Source organism: Panthera leo, chromosome C1 (assembly GCF_018350215.1).
Source record: "Panthera leo isolate Ple1 chromosome C1, P.leo_Ple1_pat1.1, whole genome shotgun sequence".
NCBI lineage: Eukaryota > Metazoa > Chordata > Mammalia > Carnivora > Felidae > Panthera > Panthera leo.
The window spans coordinates 38,145,225-38,166,989 of NC_056686.1; the positions used below are offsets into that span (position 1 = coordinate 38,145,225).

Genomic DNA, 21,765 nt, shown 5'->3' on the forward strand with positions numbered 1-21,765 from the left:
CATAATGTCTGGTTTTCTTTCCTTTTGACGTGAGCACATTTTCCAGCTCAGAAAAGACAAAATAAATTTTTCATTTCTTCCCTCTATTTACCAGTTTTCAAGATCATGAGTTTTCTTAGATAATGAAGTTTCCTATTGTTCTACAAAAGTGGGCTAGTTTTGCTTTGTTTTTTAATGAGTAAATAATGTACTTAAACATATTTGCTGTTTTCCAGCCATTATAGTTGTTATCCCATTGAAGCTCAAACTGTCCCTGTTTAATCACTGGCAGCCTCATAAGTTGACTCCTGAGTCCTTTTGACTGGATCCTAGCAGTATTTGATGGCATTCTTTTCTCTGGTATGACAAGATGTTCCAGGCTCATCTAGTACATGTCCTGCCTCCACCCCAGGATCAGCCATTTATCTAAAGAGGACTGATTGCTCTTAATAAGAAATGGTATTTCAAGACCACAATATATAAGCACCAGGGATACTCATTGTTACTGGGTCTGTCGTTGTCTAGGTCTATTTGGTGAAGAAAAAAAAATCCACACTAGATGCTCTTTATCAGGTTTGCTAATAGTTTGCTGAGAGGTTTTTATTTTTTGGTTTTAATGATGAACAGGTGTTGAATTTTTGTCAGTGCTTTCCCTGTATCCAATAAGAGGATCATACAGATTATCTTTTTTTTTTTCTACTAATATAGTGAGTTATACTGATTTCAAATGTTAAAAACCAAGCTTGTATTCTAGGCATATACTTGATCAAAAGGGCTCATCCTTTTTATTATAGTGCTGTGCTCGATTTGCTAAACTCTCATTAGGGATATTTATGTCTGTATTCAAAAGACATATTGATCTGTAGTTTTCTTTCCTTAAATATCTTTGTGTTGTTTGTTTCTGAAATCAGGGTAAGATTACCTGCATGAGTGAATTGAGAAGTATTGCTTCCACTCCTACTTTCTAGTGGAGTTGGTGGACAACTGGTATTATCTCTTCCCGAAATGTTTGATAGAATTCACCAGTGAAACCACCCCAGCCCGCAGTGTTTTTGTGGCAAGGTTTTTAACTATAAATTTGATTTAATGAGATACAGAACTAGTTGGGTGATCTGTTTTTCTGTTTTTCTCTTGAGTAAGCTTTGGTAGTTTATGTTCCTCACAAAATTTTTGGATTTCATCTAGTTTGTCGAATTTGTTGATATAAAGTGGTTCATGATATTTCCTTATTATCCTTTATTATTTCAAGAATCTGTCCTCATATCCTCTTCTTCAGTCCTGATATTGATAGTTTGTATCTTCTCAACTTTTGTTTTTCTGATGAGTCTAGCCAGAGGTTTATCAATTTTATTGATTATTTTCAAAGGGCCAGCTTCAGGAAACAAAAAGATTATTCACTTGGTTAATATGTGCCACCACAAACTGAACGAACATAACTGAAATGCATCCTAAAGGACTAGTATGATGGGGGTTCAGTGGTAGTTGAGTATAAGACTGGATAAGAGAGGTTTTATCGGTATGGAGAATTAACCTGTGACTTAAGATTTAGCAACCTCAGAAGACACTGAAGCCAGTCCTAATATGCTGCTTATGGCTCCTTTAGTCTTGAAAGCACACACACACACACACACACACACACACACACTGGCCTGCAGTAAATGAGGAAATACCCTACGAGTACCCTGGCAGAGTATTGAAAAGGGCTAAAAGGTGCGAAGAAGTGATCAACGCCAAAATGGATTTATCATAGAAATCTGAGAACTCATCAACTGATTGTATTACCTATGAGGGCCCTGAAGATGGTCTTCCCTAATGCAGTAAGAAATGTGCTGGTGAAAGGGACCCCAGCATTCCTAAGTGTTCAGTGTTGGCTATCCTCTGTTGGTTAACAGTAGGGGACACTGCTATGAAACTGTTCCTAATATTAATGAGCATCACAGAATTCTGGAAGAACAGACCAGGTTAATACGTGACTATTCAAAGTGAAGGTAGATGTTTTTGCATAATGGACACCAAAGCCACAGTGGTGACTACATGGTCTTGACCCACTGGAATCTGTGGCAAAGAAGTGAGATGAATGGACAGTCAGTAAGGGTTTTTCTTGATTTAGGCAAAAAAGATTGAGAGCACATGTGCAGAAGGCTGACGTGAGCTGCCAGAAGGAAAAGTCATAATTCCTCACTCAGTTTCCGGGCTTCAGCCAGTTCTCAAATCCAGAGCTCACTGATGCAAGCTGAAGCCGGGTTCCCTTTAGGAAGGACCCTATATCACCACTGAAAGTGTTTACCCCAATCTTTGTCCAAAGGGACCTGTGGCCATTTTCCAGGGTACTGAATACCAAAGAGTGAGGAGTACTCAGCTCTTTTGAGGGCTCCTAAATACTGATCTGAACTGATGTGTTTCCAGGAAACCCCAAATACCAACGCTTCTTAGAGTAGAGGCCTAGGGAAGCCAGGAACTAGTGGAGTTCTGATCCATTTCATGGTAAATGCAATGTGGTCATTTCCTAAGTACATGATTGAGATGGATATACTCAGAAGCCTGCAGAAATCTCACGTTCATTTCATGACCTGTGGAGCAAGAGTCATTATGGTGGGAAAGAGGAAGTTGATGCTCCTAAAATTGTATCCCACCCTAGCAAGGTAATAAACCTAAAGCAATGCTGCTTCTAGCGGAATGGTAGATCCTAGAAGATGTAGGAGTAGTAGTCCTCATCATATTCCAATTTAAGTCACCATTCTGACTCCTGGAAAAAAAGAGATGATTGTGGAGGAAGATGGGTCACTGTAAACATAAGCAAATGATAGTCTAATAGTGGTTGTGCAGGATGCGGTGTTTACTAGAACAGGTCAAAACAGTCTCCGGCATTTGGTATGGGATATGGACCTGATAAATGTATTCTTTTCATCTCCACTGGAGAAAAGAATCAGAAGCAAGTACATTCACTTAGGACAGCAGTACATATTCAGTCTTGCCTCAGAGCTACATTAATGCTCTCATTCTCCATTACAGTATAGTTAGGAGGGGCCCTGAATGTTTAGACAGTCCATGGAAAGTCACATTAGTCCACTATATTTGTGACATCACAGTAAACAGACCCAAAGAGCAGAAAATGTCAAGCAGTATGAAAACCATGGTAATATACACATGCTGAAGTAGACTAGGTAGCCACAGTTGGTTAGTTGGTGTTGGGTGTTCAGGGAAAGGCTCTCTGAGGAGGAAACACATAAGCAGCAACCAGGGGAGGGAATAACTAGTGTAATAGTTGTAAATCCTAATGAATATGACATGTTTGAGAAACAGAAGGCCAATGTGGCTGGAGCACAGAAGACAAAGGGTGTGGGGGATAGTGAGAGTAGATGTTGAGAGGTGGTTAGGGGACCACATCATGTAGGGTCATGGGTCCCAAGCTAAGATGTGAAAGTTGTAACTGATCCATTTGAATTTGTTCTTGATCTAAGCATAATGGGGGGGGGGGAGGGGAAATGAAAGGCTTTCAGGAAGGAAATGATAATGTCTCAAGTCTGTTCATGTTGCTATAACAAAATGCCATAAACTGGGTAACTGATAAACAACAGATTTATGTCTAACAGTTCTAGAGGCTGGGAAGTCCAAGATCAAGACGTTAGCAGATTTGAGAGCTGGTGAGAGCCTACTTCTCGGTTCGTAGATGGGCTTTATGGTTGTGTGCTTACATGGTGGAAAGAGACTAGGCAGCTTTGTGGGTCTTTTGAGAGGGCACTAATCCCATTCATGAGGGCTCCACCCTCAGGACCTAAGCACCTGCCAAAAAGCCTCACCTCCTGACACCATCCCATTGGGCATTAAATTTCAACATATGAATGGCGGGGGGGAACACTTTCAATCTGTGGCAGATGATATGATTTATGGTTTTTTTACAATACTTTTTTAAAAAGTAATCTTTACACCCAATATGAGGCTCAAACTCATGACTTTGAGATCAATAGTCAGATACTCTACTGACTGAACCAGCCAGGCACCCTGATTTATGTTTTTTAACAAGAGCACTTTGGCTGTGTGTGGAGAATGGATTCCAGGGGTGTGGAAGTGCACACAGGATCCTTTGGAAGGTTTTGCATTCACACAGGCTGGAGATCTTGGCACTTGCTCTAATGGCCATAATGGAGACTGAGAGATGAGGATGGACTTAGGGTGTCTTTTATAGGCTATTACTATATTAAGTATCTTCATTAGGTATCAAAAGGGAAGCATCATGTATAACAACATTTTTGGTCTAGGCAACCAGATGGCAATGCCTTTTGGATGGATAAGAAAGATTGAAAGAGGAGGAAATTTGGGGCAGAGATAAAAAATATGTGAAAATAAAAAATTCTAAGTTTGAAATGCTTGGTAATTGCCTCGTTATATAAATCTGAATTTCTGGGATGATATTAGACCAGAGATGAGGATCTGGAATTGTTGGCCCAATTCATGTTTTTCTTTTCTTTTTTTTTTTTTTTTTAAGATGTCAAATGGTTTGTTTGTTTGTTTGTTTTCTTCCAAGATTTTATTTAAATTCAAGTTAGTTAACATACAGTGTAGTATTGGTTTCAGGAGTAGAACCTAGTGATTAACCACCTACATACAACACCCAGTGCTCATCACAAATGCCCTCCTTAATGCCCATCATCCCCTTAGCCTATCTCCCCACCCACCTGCCCTCCAGCAACTCTGTTTGTTCTCTGTATTTAAAAGTCTCTTACGGTTTGCCTCCTTCTCTGTTTTTATCTTATTTTATTCTCATTCATGGGTTTTATTATCATTCACGAGGTTGAGGAACATGTAGACAGTTGGAGGTGGTGCTCTGGTGTCAGAGTGTTTGGACTTTGAAGCCAGACCGAAGTGAGTTTGAATCTTCTTTCTACCACTTATTAGTGGTGCGGCCCTGGTTATGTCACTCTGTGTCTCCAACTCCTCTTTTATAACATGGGGACTGTAGTACCTTTCTCTTCCTCTTAGGGTTGCTGGGAGGATTAAGAGCATATGTGAATCTCCTGGCATTAGTAGTAATAGTGATGGAAACACTGACACCATCATTCATCAGTGAAAGCTACTTGAATTACAGTCTTAGTGCCTAGGAGTAAACATGCCAATTTTATAGACCCAAATCTTTGGAATATGAACTCATGTTCCATACTGTTAAAAACAATCTAGGTAAATGCTTATACCGGCCTGGGCTAGGGTGGGGCAGGGTGTAGAAATCTTGAGGTAGGTAGTACCACGTAGGAATGGTTCTGGGCAACTCATTCACACTTGCTTTCCAGCGGTTGGTAAAGCTGCAAAACATCGACAGCAGATGAACACTTACGTGATCTTCTGGAATGAAATGGATTTTGACGTCAGGGTTCAAATCTCCAGTCTGTCTTAACCTTACCCTTAAGTGTGAACTTCAGCCATGTGGGAGGGCTGCAGCAACACGGACTTCGCATCTGGAACTTCACAGGCGTGAGCAACCCACATTGGCTCCTTCGGGATCCGCATATTTAATAAATACGTCAAATGCCATCTTTGTCATTTTTACTTTAATGCAGCTCGTCAGGAGCTTAGCATTGAGGAGCCCTTGAATTTGAAGCTTACAGAGCAACTAAACTCCCTCCTGGGAGAATCCAGACTTGGAGACTGTCAGTGCGTAGAGATGATTAATTGCGTATCTGTCTTCCCCTCACCAGAACAACGGAACACTCCATTGTTCACCACAGACTTATACTGTACTTCGATGAGCCACGTGTACCTCGCATACTATGCAGTGAAATCTGAGAAACTACTCATCTAATAAAGTCAGGGACCAGCCCATCTTCTATTAATTTCTTTTCATTAGCCATCCTCAGGAAAGCACTCAATGGCTGCCTGATGTGATTCCTGTCTACCTTATGAGAATGGTCAGTACTGCTGAACCAACGATGGCCTTGCTGGTAATCAAAGTGCCGACACATCCATGCTGTCATCTTATGACAGCACTTTGAGTAAGAAATGGCCCATAGCATTATCCCCATCAGATCCTGGAGCTTAGAGAGATGAAGTGACATGCCCAAGGCCACTTTGTTTCTCTGCAAAGCCAAATCATTAAAGGAAAGGGCTCTGGAATTAGGCATACCTGCATTCAAATCCCAGCTCTGTCAGTTACAACCATGTGACTGACCTTAGAGGCCCTGCTCAATGTCACCCTCATCCCCTTTCCCTCATTGCTGTGGGCAGCACTGCCTAACTCGTGACTGCCAGCACCTGCGTTGATGTGCCCCCCAGAGCCTGCTTAGCTCCCTCCCCGACAGCAGTTCAGAAGTGACCGGGAGAAGTGACAGGGCTCCTTGGGAACAGCTGTGACCAAGACTGATTGGAGTTTGTGAAAACAACCCAGCTCCCTTATCCCTCGTGTGGGATAATTCCGAGAGGAGAGTACACTGGCTTCTCAAGTTTCCCCAGCACAATTAGACTCCGCTTCTCCACAGTGGCAGCTTGCCTGGTAACAAACATGTCATTGGCTGTCCTGCCTTCCTCGTCTCATTTCCTCATTTTCTTCCTCTTAGCTTGAGACTCTTTTTAATTTTGTTTAATGTTTACTCATTTTTGAAAGACAGGGGGAGACGAGTGTGAGCAGGGGAGGCACAGAGAGAGGGAGACACAGAATCCAAAGCAGGTTCCAGGCTCTGAGCTGTCAGCACAGAGCCCGACGTGGGGCTCAAACTCATGGACTGTGAAATCATGACCTGAGCTGAAGTCGGCTGCTTAACCGACCAAGTCACCCAGGCGACCCAAGATCTCATTTTAAATAAATCCATTGCATTGAAACCATATTTTTTTGGGTTCTGCTTCTGGGGAACCTGAACCAAGACTGTAACCTTTGACAAATCACTGAACTCCTCTGGAATCCTCAGTTTCCTCATCTGTAAAAAGAGTCTATATACTACTCACTCCCCTCATAGGCTTGTAGGGAAGTTTAAAGGACATATTGCATATTAAGGGTTTTGTACAGTTCCGTTCAAAATTTGTAACAAAAAATTGGGACCAAAATGTCCAACAAAAAGGGAATGAACAAATAAATTAGATTCTAATGGTAGAATATTACATAATCAGTAAAAATTAATGTTTTCAAAGCATATTCAAAACATAAGAAAATTATACATTACACAAACCAGCTGAAAATCTCAGTGGGGGGGAATATCTAAAACTATACATATATATATATATATATACACACATACATATATAAAATTATCTCAGTTTTGTTTAAAATGTATTAAAAATACATTAAAAGTTATTTATCTCTTGGTGGTGGTGTTATTTTCCTTACCCTTTTTCCTTCTTTTTGGATTTCAATATCTTATTTTTTTTAAGTGTATTTATTTTGAGAAAGAGTGTGTGCACAAAAGCAGGGGAGGGGCAGAGGGAGAGGGAGAGTCCTATGCAGGCTCCACGCTCAGCACAGAGCCAGGCGTGATCTTACAACCATGAGATCATGACCTGAGTCAAAACCAAGTCTGACACTTGACTGAGCCACGCAGGTGCCTCTCAAATTTCAAAATTTTCTAAGTGAACAACATTATCAGGAAAAAGAAAATGTCAATCATAGAAATTGATGTTAACCTCAAGATTTCAACTATAATAAGAAATAAAGATGGTTGAAACCAAAATATGTATAAAATCTCAAACACTTTGCTTTTGTTTTCCCTTTACCTGGTCAAATGCACTAGTTATTAAAAGGCAATTCAGCTTTTATGAAATATCAACGCGGACCATTAGTAAGGGTAAGGTTTTGCAAAGGCCTGAGGAGTGTTTAAAACGCTAGTCCTTTGAGTCAAAGCCTAGACTACTGGGTCTTCCTGGGCCTTCTCCATGTTGGTCCTGCTCTGAGACTATTTTTCCTCACAATTTCAGTTCAGGTGTTCTCCTGGCTTCCATTTGTGCTGTGGAGCCCAAGCTGAAGTTCCAGTTTGGGGCAACTCCATCAATAAACCAGCATCAATGACTTGTTTGGCCCCAGTTGCTTGAGCCAGCTCTAGAGTGATTTCTTCTGAGGACTTCTTGCCTTACCTGCCCCTGCCCCATGTTGAATACCCTTGCACATCAAACTCCATCTGCACACCCAACCTTCCACAACCTCCATTTATCCCCCACATCTGTAGGCAGAAATTTTTCTTACAAAGGAGAAAACTGATCCACCACCCATACATCCATCCAACCATCCACCTATCCTTCCATCTTTGCACTCAGCAAATAATCACTGGGTATGCAACTCTGTGCAGGCACTGTGCCAGATCCTTGGGAGGCCGAGTTAACTTGGCCACTGTTCCTACCAAACTTTCCAGCCATGAGATAGCAAAGACAAGGCACTCATGCCTCACTTGGCTCTCCTGTGCCCGTGTGGAGCAGATGCTTGTACTGCCTGTCTCCCATCTCCTCAGCCCATCTGATTTCAGTGCAGCCTTAGTGGACAGTTCTGTGTATTTGGCCAGCGTCTTTTTTTTTAAGCTTATTTACTTTTGAGAGAGAGAGAGACAGAGACAGAGTGTGAGTGGGAGAGGGGCAGAGAGAGAGGGAGACACAGAATCTGAAGCAGCTCCAGGCTGTAAGCTGTCAGCACAGAGCCCGACACGGAATTCAAACCCACGAGCCATGAGATCATGACCTGAGCTGAAATTGGACGCTTAGCCCACTGAGCCACTCAGGTGCCCCAAGGTGGGGGGGGGGGGGGTCATTTTACACTATTTCTAAGACCCCTAGAGGGATTGAGTCCCCTTTCTCTTCAGTGGTAATTAGCTTATTAGGACACCTTTTACTGCGTTTTCTCCCTCTTCTGTCTTAGTTTTGCCTTTTCCTTACTTCTGCTTCCAGGTATCACCTGGAAAGTACACTGCTTGCTCTCAGTTGCTTGTCCTAGTCTCTGCTTTTGGAAGAACCCAAAACTAAGGTACATGGTACCTTTTACAATGGTAGACATTATGAATGATTAAATGAATGAATGAATGATGATATTATAATGAGAGGGGAGGAGGACACTGCTGGAGGTGAACAAATGACCACCAGCTGTTGATAAAGAAAGACCCCGTTACCCCACCATCCATTTACAATGACAGACCATAGCTTCCAAGTATATGTACCAGGGTGGTTGCTTGACTGACCACCTTAGAAATACTGAGCACACGAGTAATGTGAATGTGGCAAATAATAATAGCTATCCTTGAAGCCACACTTCCATTTGTTCACATCGTGTTATTTATTCTTCACAAACCTCCTGTGACCCAGGCATTAATTAATCCTATTTTGTAAGTAAAGAGACCGAAGTTCACAGAGGTGGCTCAAGGTCACATGGTGGCAGAGCTGATAGCCAGATCTGTCAGACACCAGAGCCACACTCTTGTGCCCACCTCTTCACACAGGTCTATTACAACACCCGCAGGGTCCCAATACTCCAGTTGCTTGGCAAGCAATTTATAATGCACACCCTTGAAATCAGGGTGTGCCTTCTCACGGGGTCTAGGGCCGCCATAGCAGGTCTGTGCAGTGAAGTGTAGTAAATAATGCACAAGTCTGTTACTCACTGTTAACCAAGACTTAAGATAAAGCATTGCTTTATTTATTCTGTCAGGCAGCTCAAGCGTGCTCCATGGTGTCTATTACACGGTGATGTTAATTAGGTCCGCAGCACTGCACCTTCTGTATGCAAGGTTTGCCGTGTCACCCGCTGGTCTCATCTCTCCAGAGGTGTCTGGTTCAGCATCAGGTCTGAGGGCAGAGAGAATCTTTGGGAAGCCGGCATCACCACCATGCTGCTGAGTCAAGTATGAAGATTTACTACCTAGACATCCTGCCTATAGCATTAGTATCTAGCAACTTGATGTGTTTCCAAGGTCACTATGAGACCATCTTTCAGGGTAGGAGATTGGATTAGGAGGAGGAGTTCCTAGAACCCCCCAAATGGCAAAACTCCTCAGTGATCGTCTACTTCAACAGGCTCATTTTATAGATGGGCAAACAGGCTTAGAGAGGGAGAGTGACTTTTCTAAAGGTGTGTAAATGCTAGGGGACTGGAATTAGATATTTTTTGCTTCCATTTCTGGCTCTATCTAATGCATCATTTCAAAGTCCCTTGCCCTCCTCCCCTCCTATTGTATGTAGAATGGCTGTATACAGAAGATGTTCACTACAGCCATTTCCCCTGAAGTTCCTGAATGTAATCCTGTGAATCAGGAAGAGCAATCAGTCCTTTTTTTTTTTTTCTTTTTTAAATGTAGGCTCCATGCCCATTGCGGAGCCCAACGTGGGGCTTGAACTCAAGACCTGAGCTCAAGACCTGGGCTGAGATCAAGAGTCAAACGCTTAACTGACTGAGCCACCCAGGCTCCCCAGAAATCATTCTTTCATTCCATTCCACAGGTAAGATTGAGGCTCAGAGGGCAAAGATGACGGCCGCTAACTCAGGCTTGAATCCAGGTTTCTAGGTTTCTAACAAACCACTTGGCCTGCCTAAGGGTGAATGAATGAATGAATGAATGGACAAAAGAATGAAAGAATAAATGTTAAACTTTACTAAAGAATGAATTTAGGCATGCGTGATGAACGAGGCTTCATGCAGGAAAGTCCCCATCCTGCGTATTTGCATTTCAACAAAGTCAGAGTCTCCAGCCTCCTGGAGCTGCTCTATGGGCCAGAGCAATGAAGTATTTATTTCACAGCTGTGTACCTCCATTCGGACCACCACTCAGTATTCAGCTCTGCTTAGAGCAGACCCTCAGTGAGTGCTTCTAAAATGGAACAGAAACAAGCGTGCTGGAGCCACAGCATTCAGCAGTCTGGGAGAAATTTGGAGAGGTGCCGGGAGCGGGGAGTTAAGGGAGCAGCCTCTTCCTTCCTAACACCACACCACACCAGCGTTGTTTTGTTTTGTTTACCTTTAATCAAGGCTGGCCTGAAGAAGGAGAAAGAGAGAAACAGGAACACCAAGGCTGAGATACAGGGAAGAGATCTAACCATGAGCTCACCCCCTGACAGGGTCAGGCAAAGGGATCTTGGCGAGCTTCCCACCCCAGGGACTGGCCTGGCTGGGATCCACATCAGCCTTCCCTGTGACTGGGAAGGAAAGGTGGCCTTGACATCCTGCTGGGCACAGTCCCAGGGAGGCTGGGCATAGGCAGTGACCCATTAATATGAATGAAATGTTGAGAGATTAGATAGAATTTCAAACAAAAACTTAACCTAGGACCTCTGAGTAGGAGTTGATGTAAAAATGTGCTTAGAATCTGCAATGATATGTCACTTATATTCAGTAAAGCACGCATAAACATTCACAACTATGAAAAACCATGCATTTTCATACCCAAACATTAAAAAGTTATAAAAGCCTTACACACCATGTAAATATATAAGTACTCTCTCTCTCTCTCTCTCAAATCCTACATAATTGATTTCTCTCTTTCACCTCTCCCAGCCTCTCCCCATCCCTCTTTCTTTTTCTCTTTCTCATGGATGCCCTTAGCCTTAAAGTCCGACAGTTTCCTGTATGGGCCTGTAAGCTAGGTTTGTTCCACTCTGCCCGGAGGTGTCAGGGCTTGCCCTTATTTACGAACTTCTAGAGGAAGGGAGAAGGGGTGGGCATCAGCCTTACAGAAATGTTCTGCTCAGAGAAGCCACCCCCAGCTTCATTCCCAGCAGCAGCAGCAGCAACAGCATACTGCAAACTCTCAGGGAAGGGTCACTCTCTGCCTGGCCTTGTGCTTGGCCTTGGGACCTGAGCGAGTGAGACCCCAAGAACAATGCAAAGTTGAGCTGGGAAGATAGAGCTGATACACAAGAAAAGTGAAATACAAAGCTATTACTAAGTGCCAGATGAGATGTTTAGACAATAGTTCTCTAGCAGCTCAGAGGAAGAGTTATCTATGAGAGTTGGAAGATCAGGGAAGACTTCCTGGAGGAGGAGTCTTGAAGGATAGGTAGGCATCAGGGCTGCAGAGGAATGGGAAATGACTGGCAAACATAACATGTTTGGTATATTTTGTTGGATGAATGAATGGCAGGATGACCCAGGTCAAAGGCAAGGCATAGACCAAGAGGGAAACTTTACAAGATGTTAGTTCTTAGAAGGGGAGAAAATAGTAGGAAATATTTTTTTCACAGTACTGTACTTTCCCATTCATCCTGTCCGGATCCTCACAATACCCAGGGGTAGGTTGATTGAGGACTATGCTCCTGTATCAAAGAATACGAAACTGAAACCAGTCGAAGCTCCTGGATAACTCAAGACAGGGCAAGACGTTTATGTAAAGTCACACGGCCAGACAGTACCAGAGCTGGGAGCAGAACCGGTTTCCTAATGGCTGTGTCTTTAAAGCCTTCTGACTTTACAGTTTGATTTCTGGGGGTGGGGAGTGGGTTGGGGTGGAGGGAGAGGAAGTCTTTGGGATATTTAGAAGGACAAATGCTTGTTGCTGGTGACCAGTCCCTGCTTTTTAATGCAGGAATAGGGTCAGGGGTGTGCTAACAGAGGGGCTAGGCCTCCTCTCTACCACCCCAGGCCGACATCTCTCCTGCCATTACAAGTCCAAGGGTAGCTCCCCCTCTGCCTGTTAAGACACTTCGGCAGTTGTTCAAATGAAGAGACTCCGGCCTGGAGGACACGCAGGGGCATCCAGCTACGGAGGAGAATGCTAGAGCTGGGCTCAGAGGAATAGGCAAAAGGAGGCCACGACAGGAACAAACACAAGCCAGTGAGCTCCCGGAGGCTTTTTATAAACCAACGCTTTACATAATTAAATATCCATTGTCTTGCCAGTCTTGGGACAGCACACAAAAAGGTGGAGGGAAAATGGAAAGAACAGAAGCCCCGGAGGCTGGTGACATCCAGGTGCTGCCACTTCCGCGGCCAGATTCCTTCACCTCCTGAGCTGCTCCTGGGAGTTGTTGTGAGACCGCGGAAGACAAAGCAACCGTGCAGGGCCTGGGACTGAGCGGGTGCTCGGGAAGGGCAGAGCAGCGGCAGCAGAGACAGGAGCCCTCGCCGTAGATCGGCCGCGGCAGTAGTTGCAGTGGTGGTGGGGGTGGTAGTCACAGTCGTCATCATAGTAGTAGTTATCGCAGTAGTAGTAGGTGAACAAGAATAGTAGTAGCAGTAGTAGGAGTAGCAGCACCAATAGTAGCAGGAGCAGCAGCAGCAGCGGTGGTGTTGGTGGTGGTGGTGGTAATGGTGGTAGTAGTAGTAGTACTAGTGGTAGTAGCAGTAGTAGTAGTAGATGGTGGTAGTAGCAGTAGCAGCAGCAGCAGTAGCGGGGTGGTGGTGGTGGTGGTGGTGGTAGTGTTGGTGGTAGTAGTAGATGATGGTAGTAGTAGATGGTTGTAGCAGCAGCAGTAGTGGTGGTAGTAGCAGCAGTAGTGGTGTGGTGGTGGTGGTAGTAGTAGTAGCAGTAGTAGTAGATGGTGGTAGTAGCAGCAGTACTGGTGGTGGTGGTTGTAGCAGTAGTAGTAGTAGATGGTGTTAGTAGTAGTAGCAGCGGCAGTAGTGGTAGTGGTGGTGGTAGTAGTAGTTGTAGCAGCAGTAGTACTAGTGGTAGTAGTAGTAGTAGTAGATGGTGGTAGTAGCAGCAGGAGCAGCAGCAGCGGTGTGGTGCTGGTGGTGGTAGTGGTGGTGGTAGTAGTAGCAGCAGTAGTAGTGGATGGTGGTAGTAGTAGATGGTGGTAGTAGCAGCAGTAGTGGTGGTGGTGGTAGTAGCAGTAGTAGTAATAGTAGATGATGGTGGTAGTAGTAGCAGCAGCAACAGTAGTAGTGGTGGTAGTAGTAGTTGTAGCATCAGTAGTACTAGTGGTAGTAGCAGTAGTAGTAGATGGTGGTAGCAGCAGCAGCAGCAGCAGCAGCGGTGTAGTGGTGGTGGTGGTAGTAGCAGCAGTAGTGGTGGTGGTGGTAGTAGCAGTAGTAGTAATAGTAGATGGTGGTGGTAGTAGTAGTTGTAGCAGCAGTAGTACTAGTGGTAGTAGCAGTAGTAGTAGTAGATGGTGGTAGTAACAGCAGCAGCAGCAGTAGCGGTGTGGTGGTGGTGGTGGTAGTAGTAGTAGCAGTAGTAGTAGATGGTGGTAGTAGTGACAGCAGTAGCAGCAGCAACAATAGTTGTCTTTGTTGCTGTAAGAAAAAATGGTCCAATTGCCTTGAGCTCTGAACAAGAATCTGGCCATCAAGAAAGGACTAGAGAGGAAGCAAATCTATTTCCTCCATCTTCCCGCAGTGAGTGTGGCCTTGAAGACTGTCCAGGACTCCAGGTCCAAAGCACTCACTCCACCACACCACGCCACCCTTCGTGCTGAGTTGGAACCCTGTCCCACAGGTAAAGGGAGCCACGGAGGAAGTCTCAGCAGCGGAACGTCTCCAAGAGCTCAGTGCTTTGGGAAGAGGAGTCTGTAATCAGGATCCAGTTATGAGGAGACGCTCAGGATGGTGTTTGGGATCTGAGACTCGTTCTCTCTTTTATTCTGCTACACTCACACTGAGTGCCTCTGATGTGTCTGGAGCTGTGGTAGGCGCTACAAGGGGTACAGAGATGAGAAAAACCCAATCTCTGCTCTCTAAGAAATGAAACGATACTGGGGGAGAGGAGAGTCGTGGTAGTGCAATAACTGATAAATAGAGACATAAGTGCTGGGGACACAAGGAAAGGAGGGACTTGTTTCCAACTGAGGGGACTGGGGTGGATGCCACGGAGCTGGGATATCTGAGCTAAGTCTTGAATGATGAGAAGAATTTTCTTTAGTTAAGAAGAGTAGAAATGGTGGATGGATCTGAGAGACACTGAACAGACTGAACCATCAGGATGTGGCAGCTGATCAGAAGGGAGGTTGAGAGGCACAAAATTAGGATGACATCCAGGTTCCTGACTTAGACAATTGATCTGAAAGAGGTGCCACAAACGTGGGGTCACATTTTATAGAGATCCTGTAAGCACCTCTGGAGAGAGAGTGAGGAAGTTAGCAGGACAGCATCGGGAGGCAGGATGGGGAAAGAGGGGCTGTTACAGCAATTCAGGTAGGACATGATGGCGGGAGTGAACGGGAGGGAGTGAATGGGAAGGCAAGGGGAGTGGAAGGAAGATGCACAGCAAGCCTGTCGCAAGTGTTTCTCCATTTTAATGATGAGGAAAGTAAACTGCTTTAAATGACTCACAAGGCAAAAATTGCAAGTGGTGGAGCTGAGATTAAATCTCAAGTCTAGGGACTCCAGAGTCACTCCCTTACACCGCTTGCAGGCAGACATATCATAGAGGCAGAAGCAGCGGGCTTTGGAGCCTGGCTGGCTGCGCGGGGAGAGGAAAAGAAGGGAGTTAAGCCAATGGCAAGGCTTTTGGCTGGGGCGACTAGGTGGGAGAAGACAACCCAGACAGACGATGCCAGGGAGAGAAGCAGATTTGGATTTAAGATTGACATAAGGTCAGCCAAAAATAGATCCCAGGTCTTTGGGGACAAGCAAATTCTGAGCATCAAGGAGCTAGAAGAGGCGTCACAAGGATAACTTTCTGAACTGGCCAGGCTTAGCACTGAGGTTTGGCATTGAACCAAAGGACAGTGGGGTGTGGCAGAGGCGGGCTGCTGCCTTGGCCCTGTCCTACTTATTTCCCAGCTGTGGACCACAGTCAGGGGACTTTACTGCACTGATCTGTTTCTTCATCTGCAAGATGGGGAGTAAGCCCTGTGCTTACCGCAAGTGCCGGGAGCTGGGTGACAGCGGGAAGAGCTAACAGAGGGGAGAATGCTCAGGGAGGTCTGAGTTGCAGCCAGCACAGCACATCGGTGTGAACTTCAGAGACCATCCCTGAGAAGGTGCGTGCAAATCACAGACAACACAGAAAGGGCCTCTAATACATCCTGCTAAAAATCTTTTGTTATTTTAATAAAACAAGATACCTTGCAGAACCTATACTCTTTTCTCTTTTTAGTTTTGCCAGTCCTGCCTCAATTCAGGTTTGGGACTGTTGTGCCCAACACTATCTTCCCCTCTTTTCAGAGCCCCAACTTACAAAGCCTCTCTCCTCTTCCTCACGGGTTCAGGGCCTTTGCCACTACCCCACTCCCAACATTCGTTCATTCCACACTCAGTGAGCACAGCCCCTGGTGCATGATCTCTGTTAATGCTGAAGCCACGATGACGAATAAAACCTAGGTCCGTGGCCTGACGCTGATCCCTCAGCGTGACTGTCACTTTTCTGGACACTTCTCTCACCCCTGTCCTCTACTCAGGAAGAATTTTTACCCCTGTCTGTTTGTCAGTGGAGCATAAACAGAATTTTCGGCTCCAAGAGAAGGGGTTTTCAACCTTAGCAAGCAAGTAAGGGGCAAATAGGGATGGAGGTGTTTTGGGGAAAGAGTTCTACTCTATGCCAGATATTTTATAGATGTTATTATAGTTTTTAGACAACTCTCACTGAGGTATAATTGATATATAAAAACTGCACAAATTTAATGTATACTATTTGATGAGTTTGAACATATGCAAGCATCTGTGATACCAGCTCCAATCAAAGTAATGGACATGTCCATTGCCTTTAAAAGTTTCCTTGTGCCTCTTTTTTGTTGTTTTTTGTTTTTGTTGTTGTTGTTACTGTTGCTATAAGAACTTAGCATGAGCTCTACTGTCTTAACAAATGTCTAGGTGCACAATACAGTATTAACTACAGACATTCTGTTGTACATAGATTTCATTACATTAATCCCCACAATAACTAGGGGGGTTAGATTATTCTTCCCAGGGCTTAAAGAGGTTAAATTCTTTTCCCAAAGCCATACAGCTAGTTAATAGAAGAGCTGGGATTCACATTTGGTTTATCTGAGTTTTTAAACCCAGGCTGCTCTTATGACATTATAACGTCTCCCTTCTTCTGTCTGCTCTGGTGCCCCTCTGGCTAAGCTGAGTCATGAGGAAAGGATCTCTACTCTTGGTGCCCTTAAAATGCTCAGGAGGCAGGACTCAGTGAAAGATTTCTGAACAACAATTGGGGGACACTGTAGGGTCAGCTCACACACTCCAGAAGAAAGGAGATTATCTGCATGGGGTTAGTAACCCAGAGGGTGCCTGGATGGGTCCTGCAACGACTACCTAGCTGAGCTTCCAGAAGCCCTGGGAGATATAGAAGTCTCTGCATGTCAAGTGATAAATGGGCCACTTGCCCAAACCCTACCTTGTTGGGTGTGCTCAGCACGAACTCAGGCAGGTGTGTGGGAGTGAGAGACAGGAAGAAGACAAGGTTTCAGCAACAGGTGCTAAAAAGTCCTGGAATTCTTACTCATACACCCAACCTAGAAACTTACGTATTTCCTGCCTCTCTCCCCATTCCCTGCTACATCTAAGTGATGCCACTGGTCACTTGTTATTCTGCTTCCACCTGTTCTCCTGTTTTGACCTGATTTTCCCTAGAGACCAATGGAGAGGGCCCAGTATAGAGCAGTAGAAAGGGAGCTGGTTTTGAATCCAGATTTTCACTAGCCAAGATGAATGGCAACAAAGGATTTTACTTTTAGGAGCCTCAATTTTCTCACCTGGGCAAAGTGAAAAAATGATACCTCAAGGGACCATTGGGAAAATTAAATAAGACAATGGATGCAAAGGCATCTAGCACAATGTGTAGCACACAGCAAATGCCCAATAAATACTCGGCAGGTGTATGAATTGAGGCTCAATGAATGTTAATCACTCCAGACTTCCATGGTTGGCATTACTCTTACTACTTAGGAAAATGAGCCAGAGTCCTCTTACGTAGGTCTTAGGTATGTCATTTATCATTGGAAAGGACTCAAGCTCATCCCGTGCCCCTGCCCCAAAGGCAACCGGGAAATCTGTGAGCTAAAGGTCCCCTCCTGCCGCGGGCATTGTCACCAGAGGCAGGTGACTCAGCATCTGCTGTGAGCTTCTGCACAATGAATCTGGGTGGCCTCTGGCTTGCCTACCATAGCTTTTGACAATAAATAGACCTTTAGTCCTGTCTCTGAGCCTCGGTCTAGAGGATAACAAAGTTGGCCGTGTTCATGGAAAAATGTGTGAGGGCCAGGTAGAAGACCAGTATGTCTCTCCCTCTCCACCCTTCCTTTTGGCAGAGATATCTCTCTTTACTCAGAACACTGGGTCGGTAGCCCTTTCTACCCACTTGTGTCTGGATGCAGAGATGAGGGTGAGCAGGCAAGAAGAGAGGCTGGAGCGCCCCCTGCTGGGGCTGGGGCAGCTAGTAGCTTCTGGCTGATTCACCTGCCAGATGGCTGCTGTCTTCTATCTCCTTGCTGAAAACCTTCCTGTGTAACGTGAGACCATAGTTATAACTTGGTCCAAGAAAGCTGGGAGTTGCTGAACAGGCCAAGGTCACAGGGAGGTCCACTGGCACCCCCTGGTCTCTTGGATAGCCCTTTCCTCTCTGCTCCACCAATGGAAAGAAGCAGTAATCCTATTGCAAACATATCCTACAGTCTGCCTCATAGCTATGCATTTTTCCCTCTTAAGGAATTCTAAATGTTAGCAGGGTCCATGTGCTGTAATTCAGAGACATTTAATATCATTTGTTTAGCATTAGATGATACTTTTTATACTGTAAACTCCATTCTTTGACATCAAGAATGTAACCACCTGCCTCATGCCATTGCCCTCCAGAATTATAGACCAGGAGATGATGCCACAGAGCATCCAGCATCCTCCCAGGGAAGGAGCCCCTTCCATTTCTTCCACGAAAGATGTTCATTAAGACTGTTTGCACACATCTGATAACGGGGAGCTTGCCGTCTCCCTACAAAGCCCATCCATTGGCCAGAAACTATTCGCTAGAAAGTTTTCCTCATATTTTGAGCTGACATCTGTCTTATTGAGACTACCTCCCTGGATTTGGTTCTTACCTTTGGCAACACAGAACAGGTTTGTTTCTTTTGGACAAAAAGAATGTCCAAGATGTTCTTTCAGCTTTTTGGACATTGTGATCTCACTTTCCTACTTCCGCTCCCTCTTATTTTTCATCTCAGGGATAAACAGCTCATCCCCTCATCTGTTTTCAATGGGAAATCATGTGCAGACACCTCACCATCTTGGTCATATCCCAAATAATACAGCTGTCACTTATTGACCACCCTTGCTGACACTTCCCAGCCCTCAGTTTGTTAAACCTACGTAACAACTGTAATACGGCAGGTCTCGCTGTTACCGTCTTACAGGTGAGGAAACTAAGATTCAGACAGATAAAATAGCTTGCCCAAGATCACACAGATGTTAAAAGACAGAAACAGGGTTTGGATTCAGAGTCAGATCCGAGAGTTTTAGCCCGCCAGCATGCCTGGGGTTGTGAGGCCTGTGATCCAATTAATGAATGCAGTTTTTAAAAAGTGGGGGGCCTAAATATGGCCACAACATTATGGAAACAGTCTGACCAGGAAAAATAGATCTGGACTGTCACCATGCCTATTTTCTGCAGCCTGCCTCTGTTCATGCTGTCTCCAGAGACGCTGTCATTTCTGAAAGACCTGCCATGCTCTTGGCTCACATTGAGCTGGTTGCACTCAGCTAAACTCCCCAGGACTCTGACACAGGAACTGCTGGAAATTCAAGTCTTGACTGTTCATCCTCATCCTGGTGACAGAGACCCTGACAGCAAAGTGCGAGTTACACCAGAATGGATTGGCTGGCTGGTTCTTGCGGGAGTGGAAGACCTAAAGGGAAGGGCGCCAAGAACGTTCAGAGCAACAGAAGAGCTGCATAAACCACTTTATTTGTGTCCCTCTGGACAATAAGAACCCAGAGGAGAAGCTGTATATACAACACAACATTTGTAGCCAACTAACATGTGGTTCTTTGTTATCATTTCTGAAAACCAATAAGCAAAGAGAGAATAAGCTTTGCTTTCCATTTTTGCAACAAACTTTAAAAATCTCCAACCCAAAGCAAAAGAATGCTTAACTGGAGCTTTGTGCTAAAGGCCCTATCTCTCTTGAGCCTCCCTTCCTCTCCCTATCTCCAAATCCTCATTTCCGGGAGGTCATTTTAATTAGCAGGCTGTCATGGTGACTCAGCCTGCTGCTTCACAGACAGGAAGGGAGAAGACTCCCCTGGACCCATTCATCATACAAAGGCACTTTACTCTTTAGAAAAATGCACAAGATTTAGCTTTCCCACCTTGGGAATTGCTACTGCTGCTGATTTATTTTATCATCCCCTTGCTTTGGCGGGGGGTGGGGGAGGGGGCATTCTCTTGCCTTCTATATCTCCTTTACCTGGCGACCAGCCTCCCCCCATCGCAGAGTATCCATGCCCACGTCTTCAGTGGCCAGGTGTGACACTGGAATCTGGCGATGTGAACCATGATAGACCTTTTGGAAGCAGTGACCAATACTTTTTGTCTTTGGAGCTAAGGTTTCAGTTAAGCTCCCCAGGTCATTGGGAAATGCATGCAGCTGATAGGCACAGTGACAATATGCCTCAGACCGCTGCGATTTCAAAAATTCTGTCCCATTGTTCCCAGCAGTACATTCGTCTTTGGGTTGTATGTGTTGTTGATGGTGTTTTGGATCAGTGAGCACGGACAGTGCACTTCTAAAACTGTAAACAACCGTCACCTAGTCCCAAAGTGGCTCTACAACTTTAAAAGGTAAAGGGGCTTCAAAAGGACTGACCTGAGATGTGACAAACCTCTCAAAAGGGGTGTGTAGCTTTTCCTCTTCCTGTGAGGATCTCTGTGTTGTGGAAAATAGCATCTGTACTTGCGTGGTTTGAGCCTCCTATTTTGTTCCTGAGCCTTACGCTGAAGTCCCACAATTGATTTTCCATTGGTAAAAGGGAAAACTGATGATGAAATTTCTCATATTTTCCTTCCCTTTCCCTAGCATATTCATTATCTCACACTCCTTATTTTGGAAATTAGAGAAGGGTGATTAATTTCATGCCCCAGCAGAAAATGCATGCTCCTGCCTCCACAAGACCTCCCTGGACTCCATGTCCTTAAAAAGAGTTTGAAGGGTCTTTGTGGTTCACTGAGCTCTTCTTGTCCCCTTTGCCGTTGGGGTGGTTCCTGGCTGGGCCCCGCGTGAGTGTGTACTTGTAGGGAGGGGGCTTTTCTTTCCTGCAAAGAGGAGATAACAGAAAGAGAGAAGAAAGACAGCACATATATACACCAGATTGAAGTCTTTTCTGTGCGTGTCTATCTCCCCCACTGAATTTTGACTTCCTGGGAGCAGTGGCTTGTCTTCCTCTTCTCTGTGTCCCAGAAACCCAACCCAGGGTCTGGTTCAAAGCAGGCATCAAAACTCAACAAAGGACTGCTAGATGGATGGATGCATACTTGAGTCTCAGGACCGAGCACCCAACACAATGCCCTTAACACTACTCTTCAGTACCTGCCTTCTCTCTGTTAGGCTCACCTGCTAGACTATGAGCTCCTTTGCAGACAGGGACCAAGTTTTATCCATTTTTGCATTTTCCCTCATATAGGACCTTGTTTGTTATGCTGTTGGCTGATGAGCTGATGTGCCATTCATTCATGTATTGGACTAAGATTTGTTTGCAGTGGAAAGGGTAGGCTTTAGAGCCAGGAAGAACTCACCAGAGTTCCCAGGTCGGCTATGTATGAGAGGTGTTATCTTGGGAAAATTATTTAACCTCTATGGGCTTTATTTGTAAAATGGGGATAAAATATTGCAATCTTGCAGGGCTGTTGTGAGGTGAAATGATATGAGTAAATGTACCTACGGCAGTCTCTCTTTGCCTGCTGTAATTTACAAAGTCATGGTGCTGGATATTAGGTATGGTCCCATGGCCTCCGGAGACGACAAAGATGA

The 21,765-nt window shown here is 44.8% G+C and overlaps 1 protein-coding gene across 3 annotated transcripts in view; it reads right to left on the reverse strand.

Annotated features, from left to right (window-relative positions):
* Positions 1–9,578: 9,578 nt before the first annotated feature.
* Positions 9,579–21,765, reverse strand: part of LOC122227036 (BEN domain-containing protein 5) — a 1,450,833-nt gene continuing 1,438,646 nt past the window's right edge. Inside the window, exon 13 of one of the 3 annotated variants that reach the window (XM_042951161.1) lies at positions 9,579–9,720. In XM_042951161.1, the coding sequence (XP_042807095.1) occupies positions 9,612–9,720 (109 nt within the window). In that variant the 3' untranslated portion in view covers positions 9,579–9,611. Of the gene's footprint in view, positions 9,765–19,684; positions 21,051–21,765 lie in introns of those variants that run through there. The other 2 variants (XM_042951163.1, XM_042951160.1) reach the window with 2 other exon arrangements.